Source organism: Manacus vitellinus, unplaced genomic scaffold (genome assembly GCF_001715985.3).
Source record: "Manacus vitellinus isolate BGI_N305 unplaced genomic scaffold, ASM171598v3 scaffold_70_pilon, whole genome shotgun sequence".
In the NCBI taxonomy this organism is placed as follows: domain Eukaryota; kingdom Metazoa; phylum Chordata; class Aves; order Passeriformes; family Pipridae; genus Manacus; species Manacus vitellinus.
Window position 1 is genome coordinate 194,171 of NW_021940754.1, and position 22,891 is coordinate 217,061.

A 22,891-nucleotide genomic window follows, 5' to 3' on the forward strand; every position below is an offset into this window, starting at 1 on the left:
TGGCAGCTCCGCGGGGTTCTCCCCCCCCGCCCCCGGTGCAGCAGCAGCAGCGCTGTGCTGTTGGTGTGCGGGGCCCGCAAAGCTGTGAATGCACGTAGCCCACGGGCTGGGTGATGTGCTCTTGAACGGGGATGGTGCTGGGAGCTGGCGCTTCCAAATGGGATGGTTTGAGGTGAGGTATGCCGTGTGTCCAGGTGTGCGTGCGGGACAGTCGCTCTGTTTTTTCGATCGTGACGGTTTAAATTTCCCTTTTTACTGCCGTAAAATTTAACCCGGAGATACAGTATGGAGTCCTGTAGTATTTTACGTCGACACTAGGGGTTGTCTCCCGCTTTTCGCCGCTGCCAAGAAATCAACGCCCTTTTTTTTTTTTTTTTAATAAACATTTGTTTTCGCCTAAATTATCCGGTGCCCTGGCTGCAGGAAGACCCTGGCAATATTTTGGTTTTACAGCTGGAGAAGTGCAAGCGGTTTAAATTTTTTTCGTTCTTAACCCTTTCACAGCAAGGCCAGCTGTTTATCACATTTCACATTAGACCTCGTAGGGCCTGGGGGTCGAAAATGGGTTTCCTTTTGTTTTTAAGCAGGGCATTGCAGAGTTTCCTTTAAAAATTAAAGTTGTGGCAGAAACTAATGCACCATGCTCAGGCTGTTTATTTGTGTACGCTTTAATATTTGTTAGATGTGCATTCAGAGAAGTGTTTTGAAATGTGTAAAGGTTTCGTTCCAGTTAAGAGTGCATTAAGACCATGATTAAAAAACGCTCGTATTTTAAGAACAAGGTATTAATAAAGTTGAGACTTAAAAAGAAAAAAAAGTTATTATAATTTAGGCCATGGTTGCAATACTGCTAATTACTGTGAGCGTATAGATCATCATGGACAGTGATCATCTCCCGCAGAACAGTTGTGCTCCTCCTGCCAGTAGCTGGGACTTCTGTGAAAATTTTGTTCCCCAAGACTTGCCTGATGAGAGAGACTAACGTACACAAAAAGAAGGAAAACGTTGTTTAATCGTGATGCCCTTGTGTGTGTTAATGACTTGTAATGAACGTAACTTTCAGGTACGATTACCTTTGATTAGTTTTTCCCTCCATCCTGTCATTTTTTGGTGGTATAATCATGTTGATTATTACTTTGTCACTTCATGGATAGTATTTGTGTATGATCCATTGCAATGTGGAAATGCAGATACTGTGAAAAAAAGGTGTGCTGGATATTATCTCTACCAGTAAATGTGCTTGTTTTCTCACAGAAGCATAACAACGCTGGGAGATTTTTCCCTGTGGTTGTATCACTACACTGCTTCGGGTAACACCTGATCTTAGGTGCCTTGTGATCTGAAAACTGACTAAACATTTTAACAAAAACACTCCCAGCGTTTCATTTCAGTTGCCATACTTCTTATTGTCATTACTCAGTGGATGTTTTCACTGAAAGAGTTCAGTTTTAATGACAGAGTACATCTTGCTTAAACCTTTGTGTTATTAGAAAAGAGCAATTTGTTTTTCACAGCTTGGAGCAACGTTTCTTCTGTGTTCTTACAGGACCAGAGATCTGACAGTTGTGGTAAAAAAAAAGGTGAATGTATTGTTGTGTTCATAGTAGGTGGCTTAAGATAAAAACATCTAGTGAGTCAAAGAATGTAGTTCTGGATGCTTTGGTATAGCCAGTTCTAAAATAATCTGTCAGAGCATACGATGATGAGTCCATTACATAATGCCAGAAGTAATGTTGATAAGCTATTTTTGTCAGAGTTGACTTAGCAAGTTTTTCCTTTGAGTAGTGTTTTCTAGGAAAAGGTAAACAGCACAGACAGAAGGTATTAAACAGTCTTGGTTTTGGATAGATAAATTGTGTTTTCTTGGGATAGTCTGTGTTCTGGTTCATATCCAGCTCTTGAACTTTATATCTGTAGTACAGAAGCCACAGAATTCTACAGGAATCACCACAAACATACTACACAGTGCACCCATCTTAGCTACACTATTCCCTCGTTTTGACTCACTTCACTTGAGCAGTAGTGCCTCTGGTGAATTTTCTCCAGCCAGAACTGATTTAACACTGTTCCTAAATTACTGGAGTCAAGAACCACCAAACCATTTTTTTTTGCAATAAAACAAAGAAAAAGAACCCCGGAAGACCATCTTAAATAATTGTTTGCTATTTAGCAGGGAGGTTATTAAGTACTTTGATTCTTAGCTGAACAAAAAACTGGTTATTCCGTTACGAAATCATAATTTCACTGCTATCATGACAAATATCTGGATAGTCAGTTCAGTCTTGTAACAGCTGGCAGGAACTGAAAGGCACTCACAGGGTCTATCTTCCAGCCCACTCATGGGCTTCTGCCACAGGTGGAATAAATGGTCTAGGGTTCAAACTGTGAGCTTCATGTGCAAGTGTGAAGTTTTCTGCAGGCTTATTTAAGCCAGGTAGTTTAATGGAGGATTTTATTTTGGAAGTGATTCTCAGAGGCCAATTTGAATATGCAAGTTTCCTTAACGATGTGATCTAAAAAGGAAGATAGGGCCTGTTGATGCAGAAGGAGAGAGACTTTTTAAAAGTAATTCTAATTTTTTCACCATTTCTGTGGTAGAAGTAGAATTCTGGTTTTATATGATTAAACTATTTAACGATAGGGAGGAATAAAAATTGAGTAGTTGAAGGGAGAATGGTTTGTGGTGGGCATACCTCAGAAACTTCAGTGTATTCATCATCTAACGAATGCATCTGGCTTAGCAATGAAAGGGAAACTTTAAGGGAGTGAGATTAATAACGTCTAAATTGTGGGTTTTATTCATATCTTAAAGGAGATGGGACTGTCTTCTGTCAATCAGTGCCAGAAAAGGCGGATTCAGTAATTCTGGTATTCCTGAGGAAGCAAGATGAGGCAGAGATGGGCATTTTGTGCCAAACCATTTCTTTTTCTGCTTCCTCACAGTCAAGCTGGAAGGGACCACAGTGGGTCATCTGGTTCAACTTCCCTGCTCAAGCAGTGTTATCCCAGATGGTTCTGGAATATCTTCAGTGAGGGAGGCTCCACACCCTTTCTGGACAACCTGTTCCAGTGCTCAGTCACCCTCACAGGACAGGAGTTCTTCCTCATATTCAAGTGGAACTTCCTGTGCATCAGTTTCTGCCCTTTGCCTTCTGTCCTATTGCTTGGCACCACTGAGCAGAGCCTGGACCATCCTCTGAAACCCTCCCTTGAGATACTGATACACATTAGTGAGGTCTCCTCTCAGTTGTCTCTTCTCGAGGTTGAACAGGCCCAGTTTCCTCAGCCTTTCCTCGTAAAAAAGACACTCAGTCCCTTAGTTCTTTGTAGCCTCTGTTGGACCCACTCCAGATCTGTGTCTCTCTTGTCCTGAGGAACCACCATTTCCATCTTTTGTGTCAGAAAGACCTACAAAAGGTTGAATCCAGCAATGAAGATCTTGCAGCTTTCCTGTAGCTGGCTGTTGAATCAGTGCTCACCTGGCAGTGTTACAGAAGGAATAGCTGTTTTTAATTGTAGGTGTGCTTAATGGTGTTCTCCTACTGTAATTCATAAATTACACTTGCATAAGGTTTTTTTCAACATTGCTCTGATTTCCCTTCTAGTTAAAAGAATTATTTTGCTTTCCTTCCCCTTTTTTACTGCCTGTGTTTAGCTGTGTTTCACTAAAGAAAATTGTACCCTCTCCTAAAACGTGTTAAGTCTGAATGGTAGTTGAGCATGAAATTCTTATGACTTTGGTTTAATTACGTGAAATGGTGACAGAAAATTGTATTCATAGAAAAATATTTTTTTGTGATTTGAGCTAATATATGACTTCTTGAAAGCAATTTTCTCTTAATTTCCTTGCCTTTCCTCTTCCCTCCCAAGCCTGTTCTCCCTGCTCTGTGGAATACCATTTGTGAACTTGTAATTGGGAGGAAAAAATGCACTGTGCTGTTCTTTGTTCACTGGTAGCCAGTTCATTTAGTGACACATTTCCCAATTTTCCATCCTTCTCCTCTTCTGGACTAGTTTTCTATTTTCCTGAGCTTGTTTATTCCTTTGTATTCCCTACAGAAAGACCATGGAGGCAAAGGGAGCTGGCTGTTCCCGTGCTTCCTACATGTTGTTTCTTTGCCAGAATCAGCAGAAACAGGGAAGGTGCTACTGTGCAATGTCCTTGTCACGATCAAACTCCTCTGCTTCTGGAGGAGCAAGCACTGTGAGGATGGGGGAGTAAAGACTGAAGTGATGGGGAAGGAATGATGAAAGACATGGATCTACATCAAAAGAGGAATGAAAAGTGCTTGTGCTTAAAGGTCACGCAGTTGGAACCTCTGAGTAGGATGCCATTAGAAAATAGGCATGTTGTTTGACTTGCAGGCCAATGGTAATTAAAATATAAAAAAGTTGGAACTCCTGGAAACAGCAAGAATTTTATTGGCTGACTTGATTATATAAATTACTTAAACATGTTCTTTCTTTCCCAAAGTCTGTAAGAACGTATCTTGCTGTGCTCTTGTGAGCTGGTAAATATTGTCCCTGTTCTGCACATGAAAAAGGATTGAGGTCATAGCAGGGTAATAACTTACCCAAGGTCCCTTTTATTGTTTAGAAGCTAACATTAGGATGTGATACTGGAAATGGATAATGTGTTTGTAGCTCTGAAAAGAAATATGTCTGAATCAAATTAACTGCTACATATTTTGAGGTCTTGAGCTGTGTATTGTCCATTGGGCTTGGGGCAGGGGATGGTGTGCAACCATTAAAAGCTTGGTCACACACTACCTTCTTCCAACAGCTTTGTAACACCGTGTTTGCCACTTAAAGCAACTTCCTTTAGAGATTAGACCTGGAAATGGGCCTTTAATGTCCCATAAAAGCTACTCTGTTTCTTCGATGTCAGTAGCCTAAAGTAATCTTGACACCAGCAGTGTCAGAAAGATCGGCTGCAGAGATTGCCTTAATGTGCTGAGTGAAGTGGGAAAGACTTGGACACGAACCAAGGTCTTTTAATCTGGAACAGACAGAACTTTCCGTGTACCAGTTCAGGTATTCTGGGGAAATACAGGACTAGAAGCAATATGTTCTGCCTGATGTATGATGTAGCTACATTATTTTGGTCACTGTGTGAAATACTGTATTTCCTTAGTAATACTGAGGTGACTTTAACCAGGGTTAAGCTTAAACTATGGCTTGTCTTCCTATTCAGAGTTGGGGTTTTTTGTTTGTTTTGTTTTGTTAAGTTTCAGGTGTGTCTAAGAATAAACCCCATGTCTTTCAAGTGAGGTGATTTTTGGAGTGTCCATTCTTTTTAATCTTAACATTTTGTGTAGCTTGAAAGTTTGGGTTTGGTAGCTATACTTCATTAGGCTTTTTCCACAAACAGAAAGACCACTTTTTGTATATTGCTGCTAGATTGTACCTTCCACAGCCACAGGCAATTCGGGTTGTTGATGCTGCAAAACATGCTGGAGACTATATCTGACTCACTTGTAACTTGACAGTCACTTGGCCCTGCTATTGATACTCCCTTCCACAATAAAGGAAGAATCCCTCAGGATATAAATAATCCTTAACTGCATTAAAGAAGTCTAGGAAACCCTTTAAATGCTGTGGATTAAAGGACAACATTTCTCCTGAACTGCCAGTAAAAATCTTGGCTTCTGAGCTGTAAACAGGTTGTGCCAGTTGGTGAATATTTGCAAAGTCTGTGTTGATGAAGGTTTTTAGGCAAACTTAAGGCAAAGAACAGGAACTCCCCCAGTAAACTGATACTGTGCTTATTCAGCCAGCTTGAAGTCCACAACACTTTATAACATTGTCTAAGTTACGTAAAGTAGGAATTTAAAAAAAAAAAATGTGTTAAGGCATCTACTGATGAAATTCTGTCAGAATTTGGGAGGGGCAGGAGAGGAAGGAATGGGATAACAGATAGGAAGCCCAGAAATGAAAGCCAGGGAAGACACTGAGCTACTGGAAAAATAGATTTGGCTGTGATTCTCACAAGAATATAATCCTTGGATCATTTTTAAATGCTGTGGAACTTTTTCTTCCTCCAGTATATTCGTGACAAATCTGGAAGTTTTTTACCCTTTATTTTCAGCATCTAGAAGCCACAAGACTATTTTTCTACCTCTTTTCTGTTGTCACCCTATGAGTAGCCCTCTGTGTATGTTTTCAGGTGTTTTGGTTTTTTGGAATAGGTGGTAAAAACCAAAAAAACTGTTGTTTCACTGCTGACTGTGTAGGTTCTGAATAACATCACTGAAGTTGAAAGAAGTCACTTGAATTCCCTCTGGTCAATGATCCTATGACTTGCAGAGAGGACTTTAAAAGGAGTTGTTTTCAGGTTCTTTTTTTTTTTTTTTAATTGAACTTCATGGATATGATTTCAGCCCTGAACTTGTGAAGGAGAACTCATGTACTCTGCAGGCATGAACAGCTTTTCAGTGCTGTGTGTGTAAGATGTTCCCTTGGGGAAGTTTAATTTAGTATTGAGCCACTGCTAACAGGCTTAGCACCTTGGTATCTGAGCAGTCATGGGTCAATTTTGTTGGTAATGCTGAAGTGTCACTTCACAGATTTTTTTAGATTAAAGCTTTATTGAATGTGGATCTGCTAACAAGTCTAGGAAAAAACCCCACGATAAATAGAAGAACTTCTAAACAGCAATAATAAAAATGCTATATGAATAAATAGACTTGATTTTTATATTTGGCTTAAATGGGCTATTTTGGTACTCTAATCACTGTTCTTCATAGGGGTATCAAGCATAATATCTGTTCCTTACTTATTCTTAAATGTGTTCTGTGATTCTTATAAAAACAGTGTTAGTTTTCCTGAAACATTTTATTCAAAACAGTTTGTTCATTTTAGTAATAAGATTAAAGTGTTTGCATTAGGTACCACTTTTTTTTTTTTTTTAAATTTCAGACAGTGCATCGAAAAATCAGATTAATAATACATGTAATTTGTAAAATATGATAGGTTAGTAAGTTTGTAGTCTTGGATATTAGAGTGCACCTCTAGTGTTGGTGCAGCTGAGTTTGCCAAAGGTCACTTCTGAAAAATTCTAGTTTGAGAGGCCTTGAAAAAAATGGAACAGTGAGTTAGAAGGTGACAAAATGTCCCTTCATGGTGAGAAAACAAAAAGTCATATGTGTAAAAGGGACTAAAATTGAGTGGAAGGAGAAGATGGTGATTTAGGATTTAGGCATTGCATGATGTAGTAATACTTCACTGCTCTGGAGCAGGGGGCAGAGCATCTGAAGATTCCAGAAAAATTGTTTTGAGGGAGAGAGTGTGCACAGGGTTTAGCAGAGGTTTTATCTTGGCTTCTTTCTAAAAACTGTTGCTCAGCTTCTGTACAGTGTGTGTGAAGTCCATCCACGTTACCCAGTGTTTCCCAAAGAGCTGTTAAAACCCTTGCTTTAAAATCAGAAGCGTTCTTTGGTTCGCTGTTCGTATTACTGGTGTACAAATGTATGCACATTTATTATCTGCTACCTTTAAGGTTTGCAAACAGTAAATTTTGGAAAGTATGGCCTATGAGGAGATGAGATGAGATGAGGAGTAGCAGAAAGATGATGGCCTGTGGTTCAGAGGGCAGGTTGTGTTCACATGCACAGTTGGGTCGGTCTTTGGGGGTTGGATGCACTTACTTGTACCGTGCCTTGGACTGGAGTCTTGATTGGGAGCAACTGGGAATTATTACTGGAAGTCACTGGTGCTCTGCAGGGGTGCATCTGCTTGACTTATTTTGGGACCTGCAGACCATATAAGTAGTAGTAATTTTTCCAATGCTGCACTGTGTGTACTTTTATGCTTGCTTTTATGTACATTTATGACTTTAAAAAATTTACAGCTCTTCAGGAACGGCTGTTTCTGGTTGTGTTGCCAGTTACAGCAGTTAATGAGCTTTGACTTCTGTCAGGATGAAGGGATCTTTTCTTTAGCAAGTGCTACGAACCTTTTACTTACAGATGTTGGCAGTATTTTGGTAATGAGATTTTAGATAATTCTTCAAACATTTGACATGATTGTTTATAAGCTACTGAAACTAGGTTGGAATTCTAATTTAATCTTTTGAGTACCCTTTTATTAGCTTGTAACAAAGTGACAGATGTCTCTATTTGATACTCAGTATTTACATTCCTGTATATAAATACAAGAAACAAGTCAGTTCCTGCCCTGAAGAACTTTACCTAAAATATTCTATCTTTTAAATAACATTTGAATATTACTTTATATAACCAACTCCTGAATGGACATCATCTCAGCATTATGATAGGTCAGTAGTTTCTCCATGACACAGGTTATATAAAGAAAACTCTTTCGAGGTTTTGGAATACTCCATAGCAGTGAAAACCTTAATGGAAAGCATTGTGGTATTTTTTTATGTTTTACTGTATTTCATTTTGCTTTCCTTTCATTGGGAAGTCTGTGATAATTAGAAGACGTTGGAAATTTGCAATGCATCTGTTTTTCAGAAAACCAATTGCTAATTTTTCTGAAGTTCTAGAGTGTTGGCAATTAAGTGTTCACTTAGAATGGAAGCTGGTAATGCCCAGAAGACCTGTTTAATGTTGTGTAAAATTCTTAATGTTGTAATTACAGTGGTTTTGATCCCTCTGTATTGTATCAGAGTTTTGGTAGGGCCTGTTTTCAAACCATAAGGCTCATCTTTATTCTTTTCTGAATTCTTCATGAATCCTTGAATGGCATAAACTAAACCTGAGTTTGTTAAAATGTCTCAGTTTAATAGGTGGCACCAATAAGTTCTGATTAAGTTATTTTCCTTTAGTAAAAAAACAAAACAAACAAAGAAAATAACTAAGATTAGTGTTAACTATGGTTAAGAATACCAGAGTATAAATAATCTCTATTTTTCAAGTTCAGTATCTGTGCAATAATTCCCCTTCAGTACAGTCTGCTTCTTCCTTTGATTTGCACATCTTTCCCAGTTCTGCATCTTTGACTCCCAGATTGTTTTCTGTTCTTGTCAGTTTGTGAAATCAAATCCCATTTTTGAACTGTCTTTTCTGTTTTGAGATAACGTGTCATTTTCACAACTTCACAATGTTCTTCAGCCTCTTTTGTGATGGATCCTGAATGACACTTGGCCTACTTTGTGACCTTTTTTACTGTGCTGTTTCCCCTTTCTCCCTTCTTGTTGTGCAGGCTTAGAACACTCACCTCCTTTCAAACTCATATTTCCCTTTTTCACACTAAGTGATACTGAACTGTTTATAAGTTTGTTACATGGGAAGAAGGGCTGGTGACAGCACCTATTTCTGCAGCCTGTTTGTGCAGTACTGTGTGCTGGCCTATGTGACTTTGCTGTTTTAAACCCTTGTGGTAGAGCCTGTGTGAACTGCTGGTACTTTCTGAATTGACACTTAAACTTCCCTGCTCAAGGGTGTTTTAATAAAACTGTTAGTAAACTGTTGTGTGCAGTAGAGCTGCATTGTCTTTCTTTTTCCTCCAGGCCTTCTCAGATTCATTTAAAATACATCTGCAACTGTTCCCAAAGCCTTACCCTTTACACTTAACGCATTGCTGAGTACACTGCTAAAACCTAAAAACTTAGGATAATCAATTGGTAGAGAAAGATGAACAGGTCACATTGTTCTTGACTGTTTCCAACCTGCTTCTTGAACAGGAAATTATATTCAACTGCAGTGTAGTCTTTTACACTAAGGAGCATAGTACTGTTATATGTTGCAGCATAATCTGTTAATGTATCTTTGCTGTTTTCTTTCCTCTCTACAGATACCACTTGCAGTGAATCTGCTGTGTCTAAACCCCCTAAAATATGAAGCCATCTAAACTTACTTTCTAACTGATAGTGATCTTTGCTTGCTCAACTTGGTTAACAGTTTGTGGCAAGGGACCTTTATGAACTACATGAGGAGCAAATACATTAATTAATGCGTTTGTTGGCTGCTGTTGGAGGATAATATGGTCCTTTTTATTTCCATGTACATTCTCATCTTTTATGTTTGTCTCAGCCTGATACAGATGTGAGATACATCTGATGAGGCACAAGGATCTCTGGCCATTTCTTGCAGAAATTAGGAAGGGATTTGTTTTCTTCACTTGGGGTTCTGTGACTGCTGTAGCTCCTTTTCTGCATTTTGGAAAACCCTCTTCAAAGAGAAGTACTGTTACTCCTTTCTAATGCTCACAGCATTGCAGAAGAGTAGTAGGAGGAAACTCATATAATGATTGTTTTTTTTCTTGCCTATAGAGTTCAGGCTTTCAGTGTTACATGTGATCTTCTTGGTACAAGCAAATTCAGGAAGTTCAGAAACTTCAGAAGACTGTGCTGTCCTAAGCTTTACTCATTCCTTTTATTTGGAGTGTCACAAATCGTATTTTAAAGAGGTAGTTTTTGATTCTACAGATGCTGATAGCACTTGCTTTTAGCTTTTTGAAGACTACTCAAAAAATAAGTTTAAGTTTGCAAGCATGGTAGCAAGTACTGTACCTTTAAGTGACCAATTTCCACAAATGACTAAAGAGAGAAAAGAAAACTTGTGTTTCACACTCCTCATCGATCCAGCAGCAGGAGTGCTTGACTGGAAATATTACAGAGAATATAATTCTTTTAATATTTCTGTTAATTTTGCAGGGATATTGAATACCAATTAACTTGGCAGAGTTTTTACTGGGATTGTTCTGGAGAGCTGTTTGCTGAAGCTCCCTAGTTCTTCTTGGTTTTATAGTACCTGGAAGTACAGAGAATTAAATTGGCCTAATTGAAGGCAGCCTCATGAGAGTGTGTCTATAGATAGCAAATTATATTTCAATATAGCTTTAGGTCATTTAATGTCTTCTTGTAAAGTAACTGTTCTGTTCCTATTTATATGTAGGTCAGCCAGTGATTAATTCTGTTTTGTTGGATGGACCACTCTTCTGTTGCTTTGTGTTGAAGTGTTTGGAGCATTGTCTGTTTTCTGGGAAAAATCTGTTTTATTTCCAAATTGTTGCAGAGAAAAGCAGAAGCTGAAAGAGCTTTAATTACCTACTAAATATTTTACCTGCATAATGAATGTTTTGAGTCTTTTGGGTAGTTTTATCTTTCTTTGTTTGACAGAGTATGAGATGCTAAATAATAGCTTGAGTATAATCCATTTTAATTCCTGGTGAAAACTGTGCAACTTTGTAGTCCCTCCAGGTTCTCAGTGATGCTTGCATACTTAGTCTTAATGTTTTGAGTGAAGTTTTATTTCCTTTGTTCTCTGTGTTACTCTGCTTTCCAAATCTGAAATTGTTGTTCTTTCACAGGAGTGTGACACAATTTACTGTGTGCAGTTGCTTGGATTTTCTATGTTCATATTCACCAATGAAGGGGGAAAAAATTCCTTCTTATTAATGCAGTGATTAAATTGGAGAAGATCATAAGTGTCTGATATCCAGTTTATGTCCATCAGTGTCCCAAAGAACAAGATCAGTGTATATGCTTTGTTTTTTGTTTCTCTTTAATATCCTGTTAACTGTAAGTTGATGTAATTTCTTTGTTATTAAGATGTTCACCCTTAACTGTGATAATCCCATGACACCTTGGTCACTTTTTACAAACTTCAGTCACTTTTTATGCTTTCTCTCATACTCTTTAGATAAGCTTTTGCACTACATACTTACCGAGTTGCCTTCTTTGAAATACTCTAAAACTCTTCAATGCTACTTTTGCTATGCATAAAGATTTGTGGTTGTTTTTTGTTTGTTTCAGGTTTGTGGGGTATTTTTTGTAATTTGTCATTGATATGTCTGTTCCCTTGCGGTCTTTTGTATTTTCTACCTTTCTGTGTACTTAGATTACAAATTTTCTGGACAGCCTGGTCCTGGTTTCATTTTCACTAGAGTGGGGTTAGTCCATGTAACAGCGCAGTCATGGGGTGGATTGATTTAGAAATTTAATTGCAGTTATCTTTAAAGTTGAGAAGAAAGCTGCTGTTGCCTCCTCCTTAGCTCCAGGAATTGAATAAACTCCAGTGAAGAGGCTTGTGCAATACATTAACATAAGTGGAACAGATAAATTAGTACCTTGTAAATATTTTGTGACTCCTCCAGAGGCAATGGAGGAGCAACCTGTCTTACCCCAAAGACTTCCCAGTGTGAACTCTTGATTACATCAGAACTTAGTGTGATTTAGTGGTGGCAGAATTTTATTGTTCCCCTACTAAAGGCTGAGTTACTTCAGAATCTTCCTGGGAAACTCCTTTCCTTGGCCTTTGGAGAGTTCATTATTCATTTATGCACTTAAAATTACAGGGTTCTGAGAATTTTCGAGAGTGATGCAAGCTTTAGAAATGCAGCTCTGAAGTGATTGCATAAGCAGGCTGGGTTGTTGCCTCTAAAGAGTAGCAGCTGGGAACCGCCAAAAGCAAAATTGTGAATTGTACCTTAGCTCATAAAGTTAACACTTCTGTTCCTGTCACTGCTTTTCTCTCAAGTTTTATTTACAGATTGCTGTGTTTGTGCAAGTTTTTGCAGTGAGAGCTCTTATTGTTTTGTATGAGAGCTTGTAGTTTCTCATATACATGAGGTTTTGCTTTTCTCCTTCAAATAAGATTAATTTGCTAGTTTTCTGTATGTGGCACAATCAATTCTCTGCCTCACCTTGTTTTAAAAACTCACTGTGTTTGTCTCTAGCACTGTTATTTACTCTTGTCTACCTGACATACTGCAAGCTCTATTAGGGAGATCATAAAATAGAACAGAAAATGTGAATAGTCACACGTATTACAGAGGTAACTATTGAGTTAAGTTTAAAGTAATCTCGTTATTTCGGTTTTTATTATGTCTTCCTCAAACTTGTGTGAGGTTGTTTGTGGGGATAGATACGTATCTATGAATGGTATTATCAGTGTATGCTTTGACTTGCCTTCTTTTGTCCTCCAAAGTTAGGAAAAAGACTTTGCAGTAAAACTGTTTTTATCTTTGGTCATACTTTCTTCTTAAGCAGATTGACAAACTGCTTTCTTTGGTTTTTCTGCTGGATCTGTATGTCTTATTCTGTCTTGGATGACAATTTTTTTTTCTGGGAGACACCTTTTGTTTGTCTACTGCTAAGTAAATAGTGTTGTGTGTCTGTATATCAAACCAAATATTTTATCATACCTTCAAGATCGTGCAAGTTTGGATTTTTGCTGAAAACTCAGCGGTTGTGAGTTCAGATAGGAAAAGCTATGGCATTTATGTATATGGATATAAACTATAAAATCCCTGCTGTAACTGGACAAACTTTATGGATTGCTTTTCAGTCCTGAACACTTGAAATTCAAAAAATTAAAAATTTAAATGAGTGGGGCTATTCTATTTGAATAAAATATTATATTTGAAATTGGTTTTATGTCTGTGTTTCCTTTAATATTAATAAAGCCAAACAGTGTATTGAAGATAAAGGATGAATCCTCTTATAATTATAGCCTTGATTCCTTTAGTTTTCCTGTCTGGTCGAGTCTTTGGCATCAGTACCCATCTCTGGTTTCAGGTTTGCTTCTTGCTTCGTTGGTTTAGGGCTTCCCTATGATATCCTAGAATAGTTACTTGACTGTGATGGCCTTAAGCCATTAATATCTCACATTGGAGGAGCCCCGTGGACAGTGAAGGATTTAAATAAAGCATAGCAGAAGTGACTGGCCAACTGCCAGCCAGGGGACAAGTGGTTTCCCTTAAAATGACTGACAGAGCTTGAGCAGAGGCATGACTGGATTAGATGGTGACTAAGGAGTAAACTGCAGGCTTTTCCTGAGGCTTTTGCAGTCTTTCTTGCCTCCTGAGGTGGATGTGGTAGAACCTGACGTACATGTGAGAGGGAAGAATCTTCTTAAGAATTATCACTTGTTTTCTTGTGAGCAAATGGAATAAGTATATCCAAAATAAAGATTGGTTTTTTTTTTAATAAGACTTTCTGTTTTAAATGTGGTAATGGGAATTTTGACACCTACTCTGCATACTTGCAATGAACAACAATGTCAGAGTGCTGTCACAGCTTTAACCCGACTTGATCTCTACTGTAATCCCAAATCCGGCAATCCCCTTTGCCTTGGTTCATTATCTCTGATGTCTGCAATTTAAATGCCATGTTGAAGAATTAGGTATTAATCTTTTTTTGAGTTCCTTCAGTACTGAAGGTCAGAGTGTTTTCTTTAGAGGCAGGATTAACAAGTTTAGGCTGCTTTGGGGGTAACGCATTTAAAACTTGAAATCTTCTCCTTTTTAAGGTAAGTTAAAAGAAGCTGTATTTCATTTTGGTTTTTTTTTCCAGCAGTGCCCTTTTTTGACTACAAAATGCTTGTAACTTTCCTTGATGTTTGCTGTTGGTTAGCATTCAGGTGAGGTATTGAGTTAGAATATTAACAACAGCTGTAAGAACTTTTGTACTTCGATAGTTTTCACTTTTGAGTTAAGATTGTGCATAACAACTGAGCACTGATACAAGTTAAGTGGTTTTTCAGAACTCTAATAAACTTTACAAGAAATGTAACTGAAAGTGTTGGGCAAAAAGTTATCAGGGGTAAGTTTTCAAGGGATAATGATCACACTCATCTGCAGGTACAGGGGAGAACACAGTTTATCCTGTAGGCTCCTGTAGGAGATTGTATTCAAACATGAAGGTGGAACAGGATTGGCAGTCTTATGTCACTGGTATTAAACAGCTAAGTGGAATTGTAACAGAGATGGTGAGGAGTTGTGGATGTATCATGCTAGAAAGTTGTATCCTCTTGAAAACTGTGCCTGCCAGAAAATGGAAAATTCCTCTACCTCTTCAAAGGAAACCCTGATTGGACAATAATGTGTTAACTAATTACAATGTTTGTTTTTAATCCCAAATGAAACTTGGATGTTTTTTCCAGCTCTTTTAGATGATTTTTTTGTTCAAAGAGAAAAGATTATTAGACTCCTAAAGCATTTGACACTTCAGTTATTACATTTTCTGGGCCATTAAAAACGTGCTTCTCGGTTTTTCAGCTCCTGTGGGATCAAGGTTTGGCTAATGTTTGTGTATGTGAAGAAAAAGTAGAGGAGAGCAGGTTAGCAATCCCTTGGCAAATTAATATTTGAAAAATTACATTTTTGCGTTAAGGTGCAGGAATTAGATGATGGCAGTTTTCAGTTTCTCTCTATTTGACACTCTTGGTTTAGAATCTTCAACATAGGGAGCTTCAAAGATGGGGCTATAGCTGAGTCAGATAAGTTAAATCATTACTGAAATTTCTAAATGAAATAAAGGAGCCTTCCTGCAACCTTTTTTCCTCATGCCCTATGTTTTTTTCCAGTTACCAGTCATAGTTGATACATAATAGCCAATATGTCCCAAAACCACTTGGAATAACTTAAAAGCAAGTTCAAAGGGTTTTTTTTTGTTTGTTTTGGTTTTTTTTCCTTTGTGTATGGGGGTTTTTTTGTGTGCTTATTTTTTTATTTATTTAGGGTGCATCCTAAAGCTTGCTGACTGTTGAATCCTTTATCTCTGTATAGCCAGGGACCTCTTAACAGCTCAAAGGAAGGTACAAAATAATCATCGAATCATTAAGGTTGGCAAAGCTGTCCAAGATCATCAAGTCCAGCCTTTGAGTGAATCCCACCATGCCCACTAATCCATATTGCAAGACGCCGCAAAGTGCCACATCCGTTCGCTTTTTTGAACACTTTCCAGGACAGTGACTCCACCACGTCCCTGGGGAGCCTGCTCCAATGTTTAACCACTCTTTCAGTGAAGAAATTGTTCCTGTTACCTGACTTGGGCCTCCCCTGTGCAACTTGAGGTTGTTTCCCCTATCCCTGGTTGCCTGGGAGAAAAGACTGACCCCCACCTGGCTACAACCTCCTTTCCAGGGGTTGTGGAGAGTGATAAGGTCATCCCTGAGCCTCCTTTTCTCCTGGCTAAACAACTGCAGCTCCCTCAAGTGCTCCTCATAGGATTTGTGCTCCATACCGTTCACCAGCTTTGTTGCCCTTCTCTGAACTTGCTCCAGCATCTTGATGCCCTTCTTGAAGTGAGGGGCCCAAAAGTGAGCACAGGATTGCTCGGTGCAGCCTCACCAGTGCTGAGTACAGGTGACAATCACTGCCCTAGTCCCACTGGCCACACTGTTTTTGATACAGGCCAGGATAACATTGGCCTTTTTTGGCCTCCTGGGCTTATGTTCAGCCACTGTTGACCAGCACCCCCAGGTTCTTTTTCTCCGGGCCACTTTCCAGCCACTCTGCCCCCAACCTGGAGTGCTGTGTGGAGCTGTTGTGACACAAGTGCAGGGCCCACCTGGCACTTTACCGTATTGAACCTCACACCACTGGCCTTGACCCATTGCTCCAGCCTGTCCAGATGCCTCTGCAGAACCTTCCTACCTTCCAGCAGATTGACACTCCCACCCTACTCAGTTTAGTCTGCAAACTGAGGGTGTGCTCAATCTTTTCATCCAGATCAATCACAAAGATATTAAATAGGACCTGCCCCAAAACTGATCCCCAGGGAACACCACTAGTGATCAGCCTTCAGCTGCATGTAACTCCATTCCCCACCACTCTCTGGGCTCGGCCATCCAGACAGTTTTTTACCCAGTGAACAGTGCACCCATGAGCAGGCAGTTCTTCCAAGAGAACTGGGGAAACAGTGTCAAAGGCTTTGTCTGAAGTCCAGGTAAACCACACCCACAGCCTTTTCCTCATCCACCAGGTGAGTCAGCCTGTCATAGGAAGAGGTGAGGCCGGTCAAGCAGGACCTGCCTGTCATGAACCCCTGCTGACTGGGCCTGATTCCCCTGGTTGTCCTGCATGCACAGTGTCATTGCACCCAAGATAATCTAAGTATCAAGATTTAAGGTCACTACATAAATTTCATAGTTTGTTCTTGTTGCTGTATCTTGTCTTCAGTGGTCCAGGAGAAAATAACTATAATCCACTGCTACAATGTACACCTCGTTGCTGATTGATCAAAGAATTAAAGAAACAAATGGTGGATACTCTTCCATAAAAATGCTGTTCATTCCTTTGTAAGCAGACCATTGCAGGATTTATTTGGTAAAGACCACATTCTGTATTTCTTTCATAACCCAATGCCATTCTGTGAATTCAATATATGATGGAAGTTCTAGCTGTTGAATTTGTGTTAATAATAAAAATCAGTGATTTTAATAGTAGTTTTTACTCAAAGAAGTGCAGAGGAGCACAACTCTTTCGTAAAGAAATGCCCAAATCCTTTACTGTCACACTTGTGGTCTGTGCTACTTGCCTGGTGCCATTACTGCTGCCTCTTTGTTTTTCTTCCTTGTCTTTTCTTTCCTTATTTATTTACTTTTCTTTAATCCCATAGTTTTCTGGATAACCTACAAGAATTCCTTGCTTGTTTTTATCCAGTTTAATTCAGTCTCTTGGACATGTCTGCAACTGAATGTTCACACCAAAGGTTAACAAGGTGTCCAGATTTGACAGTCCAGTGCCAGAAACTATTTTGGACAGTCAACTTGGTGGCTATAAAATGTCATGGGATTCTTCCACAGCTTTGGTTGCAGCAATTAATGGAGTATAAGCAGGGCTGAAGTGGTGAACATTGTGTAGTTGTGGAGACTCAATAAATTGTCATCTGAGTTGGATTCAGCTTGTAAGCCTTGCCTCTTAAACTGCTGTCATGCTATCCCTGCTTCAGGATGAATGGATTTGTTGGTGACCTGGAAATATAATGTAAGACTGGCAAGTGTAGTACAGCATACTGCTAGGAGATATTTAATTTTGGAACTTACTGAATGTGAGGTGGGTGTCAGGCATTTTTATCTATTTCTTTAATTCCTTTTTTAGGTCATGATCTTAGAAACTTAGAAACTAGGCTGAGAATTTGGGGTCAACAATGAAACTCTTGCTGCTCTAAAGTTGCTTGGAACTTCCACAGGCCTTTTAATGTTATACTCTCTCATTTCTTGGCTTCACTTAATTCACAATATTTTAACATTTGTATGATCGTAAGAAACTGAGAGGTGGATTTATTTTCTTTGTGTTTGAGTAGAAGTCTTGTGCTGGAGAGCTGCTAATTCCAAGGAGGAAGTGTTTGGTGGGAGAGTTGCTCTCTCTATGCCTGAATACTTCTATGCAAAGTGAGTACCTAGTAGTTGCTTTGCATAAAACAATATAGAAGTCACCAAGTTGTTTTAATGTTACTTTCTAAATTTTGGCAGTTAGTCTGCACTATTATCAGCTCTTATATTAAGTCCAGTCTTGGTTTTGGGTAACTTGGAATATCCCAGTTTTTAGCACATTTCTGTAGTGTTTGTAATAAAAAGCCTAAAGGGTGACTTAATTACTCCATGTCAGACACAAATGCCAAGTTCCTTACTGATCTTATCAATGACATCTCCTTTACAAGTTTCCTTTTGTAATGTATAAATTGGATATTCCTGTTAAATAACTGGAAGATAATCAGTGACATGTTTTTCTTGATTCACAGACTCCTCTTGGGCCAACACAACTTCTCTGTATTGGGTAGTTTGTTTGAGTGTGGGGTTTTTTTTCTTCTAATTAGATTTAACAAAAGAAGGCCAAGTATAAGTATATTAATACTGCTTCTGAACAGGGTAGATAAGTGGTTTTCTTGCTGTTTTTTTTCCACTCAAATCTTATTCTTGCTTTTCTTGTTTTAAACTGTATTTCTTGTGGTGTCTACAGAAACTTTGGGTATGTCTTTCATCTGTGCTTTAGTAAACTTTTAGGCTTTAATTGCTCTGGTAAGTCACATATGAAATGTATAAATTACGGTAGGTGAGATCTTGCATATTTTTGTGACCAACATTAATTCAGAAATTCTAATAATAAAGTGTCTTAAAGCCTCCTGGGCTTTGTGTGAAATTCATTTTAAACCAGTGTGGATGCGTCTCTGGATCTGTCTGTGACATGCTCTATTCATGCAAAAGTGTTGTAGAGCTTGTTAACATATATCATCCTTTCTAGTTTGCCAACTTGCCTGCTGTTTGTTGATGAAGGATACAGTGCCAGCCTCTGACAGCCAAAGCTCTACTAACACATTAAACAATGATTGTTTAAAAAAAACCCCAAACCAAAACCAAACTCTTCACCAAGCTGGCAGTTCCTCATTGTTAAAGCTTTGTGAAAATGGCAATACATGGAAAATGAGCTTGAAGGAGGACGAGGAGCAGGAAGAATTCTCTGCAACAGGTAATTTTCATCAATCATTAATTTTGGTGGTATGGGAAAGAATGAGAAAAGATGGAGAAGCATTTGGTGTGTTTGTGGAACAGGGAGAAGGGTCTTATGCATAGGCTCTTCTTAAATATTGACTGCCAGCTTCTTCCATCTCTTCTTAACACTTCCATTCTCTTCTAGTTGTAGAAGTGGATGATGGAAACCAGCTTTTTGTGTAACTTGAGAGTTGAGCTGATTATCTTGATAATACCCCCAGCTGACGTGGCTTGGTTAACTGCTTCACTTGCCCCCTGTAGTTTCTTTCTTGTGATAACAAAGATAATTAGTAAGGTAGAAGGTGTAGGAGCAGATGCACAAAGCACAACATACAAGAGTTGCTGACACCCCATGAGATGCCCCTGCACCAAATACACAAATGCAGAAACATCTGGTGCAGAGGTGTGACAAGGCAGTTTGCATGTTTAAGGCCATTTACAAGGATGAGCTTTGTCACTGCAGAAAGGAGTAAATCTTGGACAACTACTGTACATGTACTCAACAGATTAGAGACCACTCTTGCCCCTTGTTGAATTAATTCATTGTCTGGCTGTGGAAACAAATAGGAATCTTTGAAACAATGTAACTTTTTAAGCTGTCCAGGAGTTAATTTTCATTTGTAGTCACTCACAAATCCCCACTGGAGAACTAAATTTGAGATTAGTCCTAAGGTGACGTTGTGGCTTGCTGGCATTCAAACACAATTTCTGCTTATATAAAAACAGAAAACTAATTAAAGACTGACACTGTAATTTAAGTCTCTGAACTACTGACAAAAAGATGTGCATCATGCACAAAAGTAACATACAATCAAACAGACCTAGAAACAGTGTTGTACTAATGTATGCTGAAGAACTGCTTTGCAGTGGCATGTCTTACTGTGTACAAGCTGTTCTGTATAAGCAGCTTCAGCTAAGAATTGAGACTCTGTTGCTAATTGCTAATTTCCTCTTTTATTTTCTATCCACAGATCATGTCTTTCACTAAGAGGAAACTTGTCAAGATAATTGCCCTTAACTATCTTACCTTGGAGGAGCACGTACAAAACTGATCTTAAGAAGAGAGAGTGTTTCGTATTTGAAATAACTGCCAGGGAAAGAAAAATCAAGAAACACATTTTTGAGGATAAACTACAGAAGAAATAAAGACTTAAGTCTGTTAAGAGGCTATCTTTAATCAGTCAAAAGGCACAGCTGGTGAAAGGAGAAAAGAGTACTTAGTTGAGAAGAAAATTGCAAAGAACACTTTCGTTCTTAAAGGAACACAATACGTGTCATGTAGACTTCTGAACTACTTTAGTGATGTGTTCTGACTTCTCTCTGGGAAACAGGTGTTCCTGCAGTATTCAGAACTGGGTCAGCCTTCTGTTAGTAAGTTCTGGCCTGTTCCTTGATCTGTGTTTATTTCTATCTACAAGTCGTGATTTTGCGGCTGTTCAAGCAGGAATAACTCATAGGGCTCTGACAGCATGCAAGAAAATTGCAAGATTATTCTAAAAGGATAAGGCTGTTCAAAGTATCTGTAATGTTCCAGCCCCTTGTTCTAATGGGGCAGGTGGAGAGAAGAGCAGCAGTGTGGAGGTGATGCCCAGATGCCGCTGAGGAAGGCGTGTTTTACACTAGGCGTAGGTGCCAAGTCAATCTGTTGTGGAGTGTTGACTCTGTAAAAGCTGCATTTCTTCAACAAACCATGTGTCACTCATTTCTAAATGTGCTGATATGCTGTACAGGAGAGGATAATCTCACTTTGTGTGAGGTATACTAAATGTATCTGGTAGGAAACACTAATATTATAATGAGGTTTTAAAATTGACGATCTTATGAGTTGTATCAGAACCTTGTTACTCTTGTATAAATCAACTACTTTATCAGAGATAAAATGACATCTTCGGACATTTTACAGTGGCTTTTGTCTTTATAAAGGAGTATCATTATCTGAAAACTATAAAATAAAGTTTCAGTGCAGTGTTATTTTACTGAATAGAGTGTATAATTATGGTTATGTTTTGCAGTAACTTCAAATTCTGTTAGTGCGTCTAATCACTGTATTTTTCAGCATTCTTTAGAATGCTGTCTCATCCTAGTGTTAAACTTGGGTAATTCTTTTTATTAAAACTGTTCAGATGAAAATGTGTACCTGGTTTCTTTCTCTTTTCTTAAAGGGCTCTTTAGGTACTTGATGAAGTCTTGTAGCTGTGCTTCCCTCCCTGCTTTCATAACATGTTAATGTGGTTATACCTCTAACCTTCCATTTTACTTACTCCCTACTACTCTTAAACAATTCTTTTTTCTTAAGCAACAAAGTACTTAGTGCTTGTGTTTCAGGGCTTATCTTCTGTCTCATGGGTACACAGACTGATTGTATTTGGGGACAAGTGACCTTCTTGTACAGCTGCTCAGAATATGATGAAAAATTCCTGCCCCCAAGACTAAATAATTCATCTTCATCTCTGAAGATCAAGGCTTTGGTATAGAGCAACACCTTTGTGTTTGTCCAGGTCACAGCTGTGCAAACAGGAATCTTGGCATGAATAGCTCAGATATTTGCACCAAAAAACCCTGCAACCAACAGCTTTTTAAGTTTTAGTAGACTTCTGGATCCTCCTGACAAGATGAAAATTCAGCACATCAGTACCAGGTAACTACTTTTTAAAATACTTTATTTAAGTACTATATGGCAAATATGGAATAATCATGTAATTTTTACATTGTCACTTACTAGATTTTTCTGCTTTTTTAGGTATCCAAGATCCAGCCCTGGATAGGTAAGTATTCTTAACACTTTTTCTTAGCAGTAACTTATTTCACAGAAAAGCTAAGCTGAAGTTTATTTCACTTTTTTCTCTGCTCTCCAAATATTTTTTTAGACTACTCCATTTACATAACTTGATTATGGCTTAGCATGTGCATCTAGATGCATAGTGAGGCTCCTTATAAATGTTACACTTAGTTCATGAACTGAAAATGATTCCCCTTTTTTCATTTTTTCCTGCTCAGTTTTCAAAAGCATTTTATGTTTCTTTAGGCAGATTGATTGAGTACTAGAAATTAACTTTTCCCAACACCTGAACAACGATGTAAATGCCCAGAATAGTCTTCTAATGTAATTATGATTGTTTATTTGTGTGCATGTGCATAAATGCACTGGTTTTAATTCAACTTTCTCCTTTAATTTGCAGCCTTCCAGTCTGGTGTTTTTCTTGCCTCTTCATGACCTCGTGTCTTGAGCAGCCTAGCTGGATCCCCTGGTTCCTGTTTCTTTTTGTTTCAAAATTCTGCTTTTCCCCCCGTTTTAAATCCCCTACCCTTTCATATTCATATACAGACACTTGCCTTTTGCTGTCTGTTTTGGTCTTTGCTGTTTTTCCTGAGACTTTGGTTGGGTTCCATCCAAGATTTTCCATGTGACACTGTTCTCCTGGATTCCCTGCAGAATACCTCAGTCATGCTTCTGAATTTTTAGGGACCTGATGGTCCTCGTCTACGTTTCTTATTCTGCTACTTTGTCTTGCTCTGAGTAGGCATTGGGGAAGAAGTTAAGGCTATATCTGTTGCTGCTCTTACAAAGGAAATGCATGAACTTTTTTAAAGAAGCTACAGAGCTTGTGGATTGTGGGGGATAAGCAAAGTGAAAGTGTACTGGAGGTAAAAGAAATGCTACCCCCCCCCCCCCAGCAACACATCTCTTCTCAGACATGTTTAGATTCACG

At 38.7% G+C, this 22,891-nt stretch overlaps 1 protein-coding gene across 2 annotated transcripts in view; it reads left to right on the forward strand.

The window, feature by feature from the left end:
• Window positions 1-74: 74 nt before the first annotated feature.
• The window catches only part of PPP3R1 (protein phosphatase 3 regulatory subunit B, alpha), a 38,741-nt gene continuing 15,924 nt past the window's right edge, over window positions 75-22,891 (forward strand). The window contains exons 1-2 of one of the 2 annotated variants that reach the window (XM_029964408.1): window positions 21,758-21,819; window positions 21,922-21,946. Coding sequence is in view for 1 of the 2 variants with exons in the window: in XM_029964407.1 (XP_029820267.1) it covers window positions 89-172 (84 nt within the window). In the remaining variant the exon portion in view is untranslated. Of the gene's footprint in view, window positions 173-21,757; window positions 21,820-21,921; window positions 21,947-22,891 lie in introns of those variants that run through there. The other variant, XM_029964407.1, reaches the window with a different exon arrangement.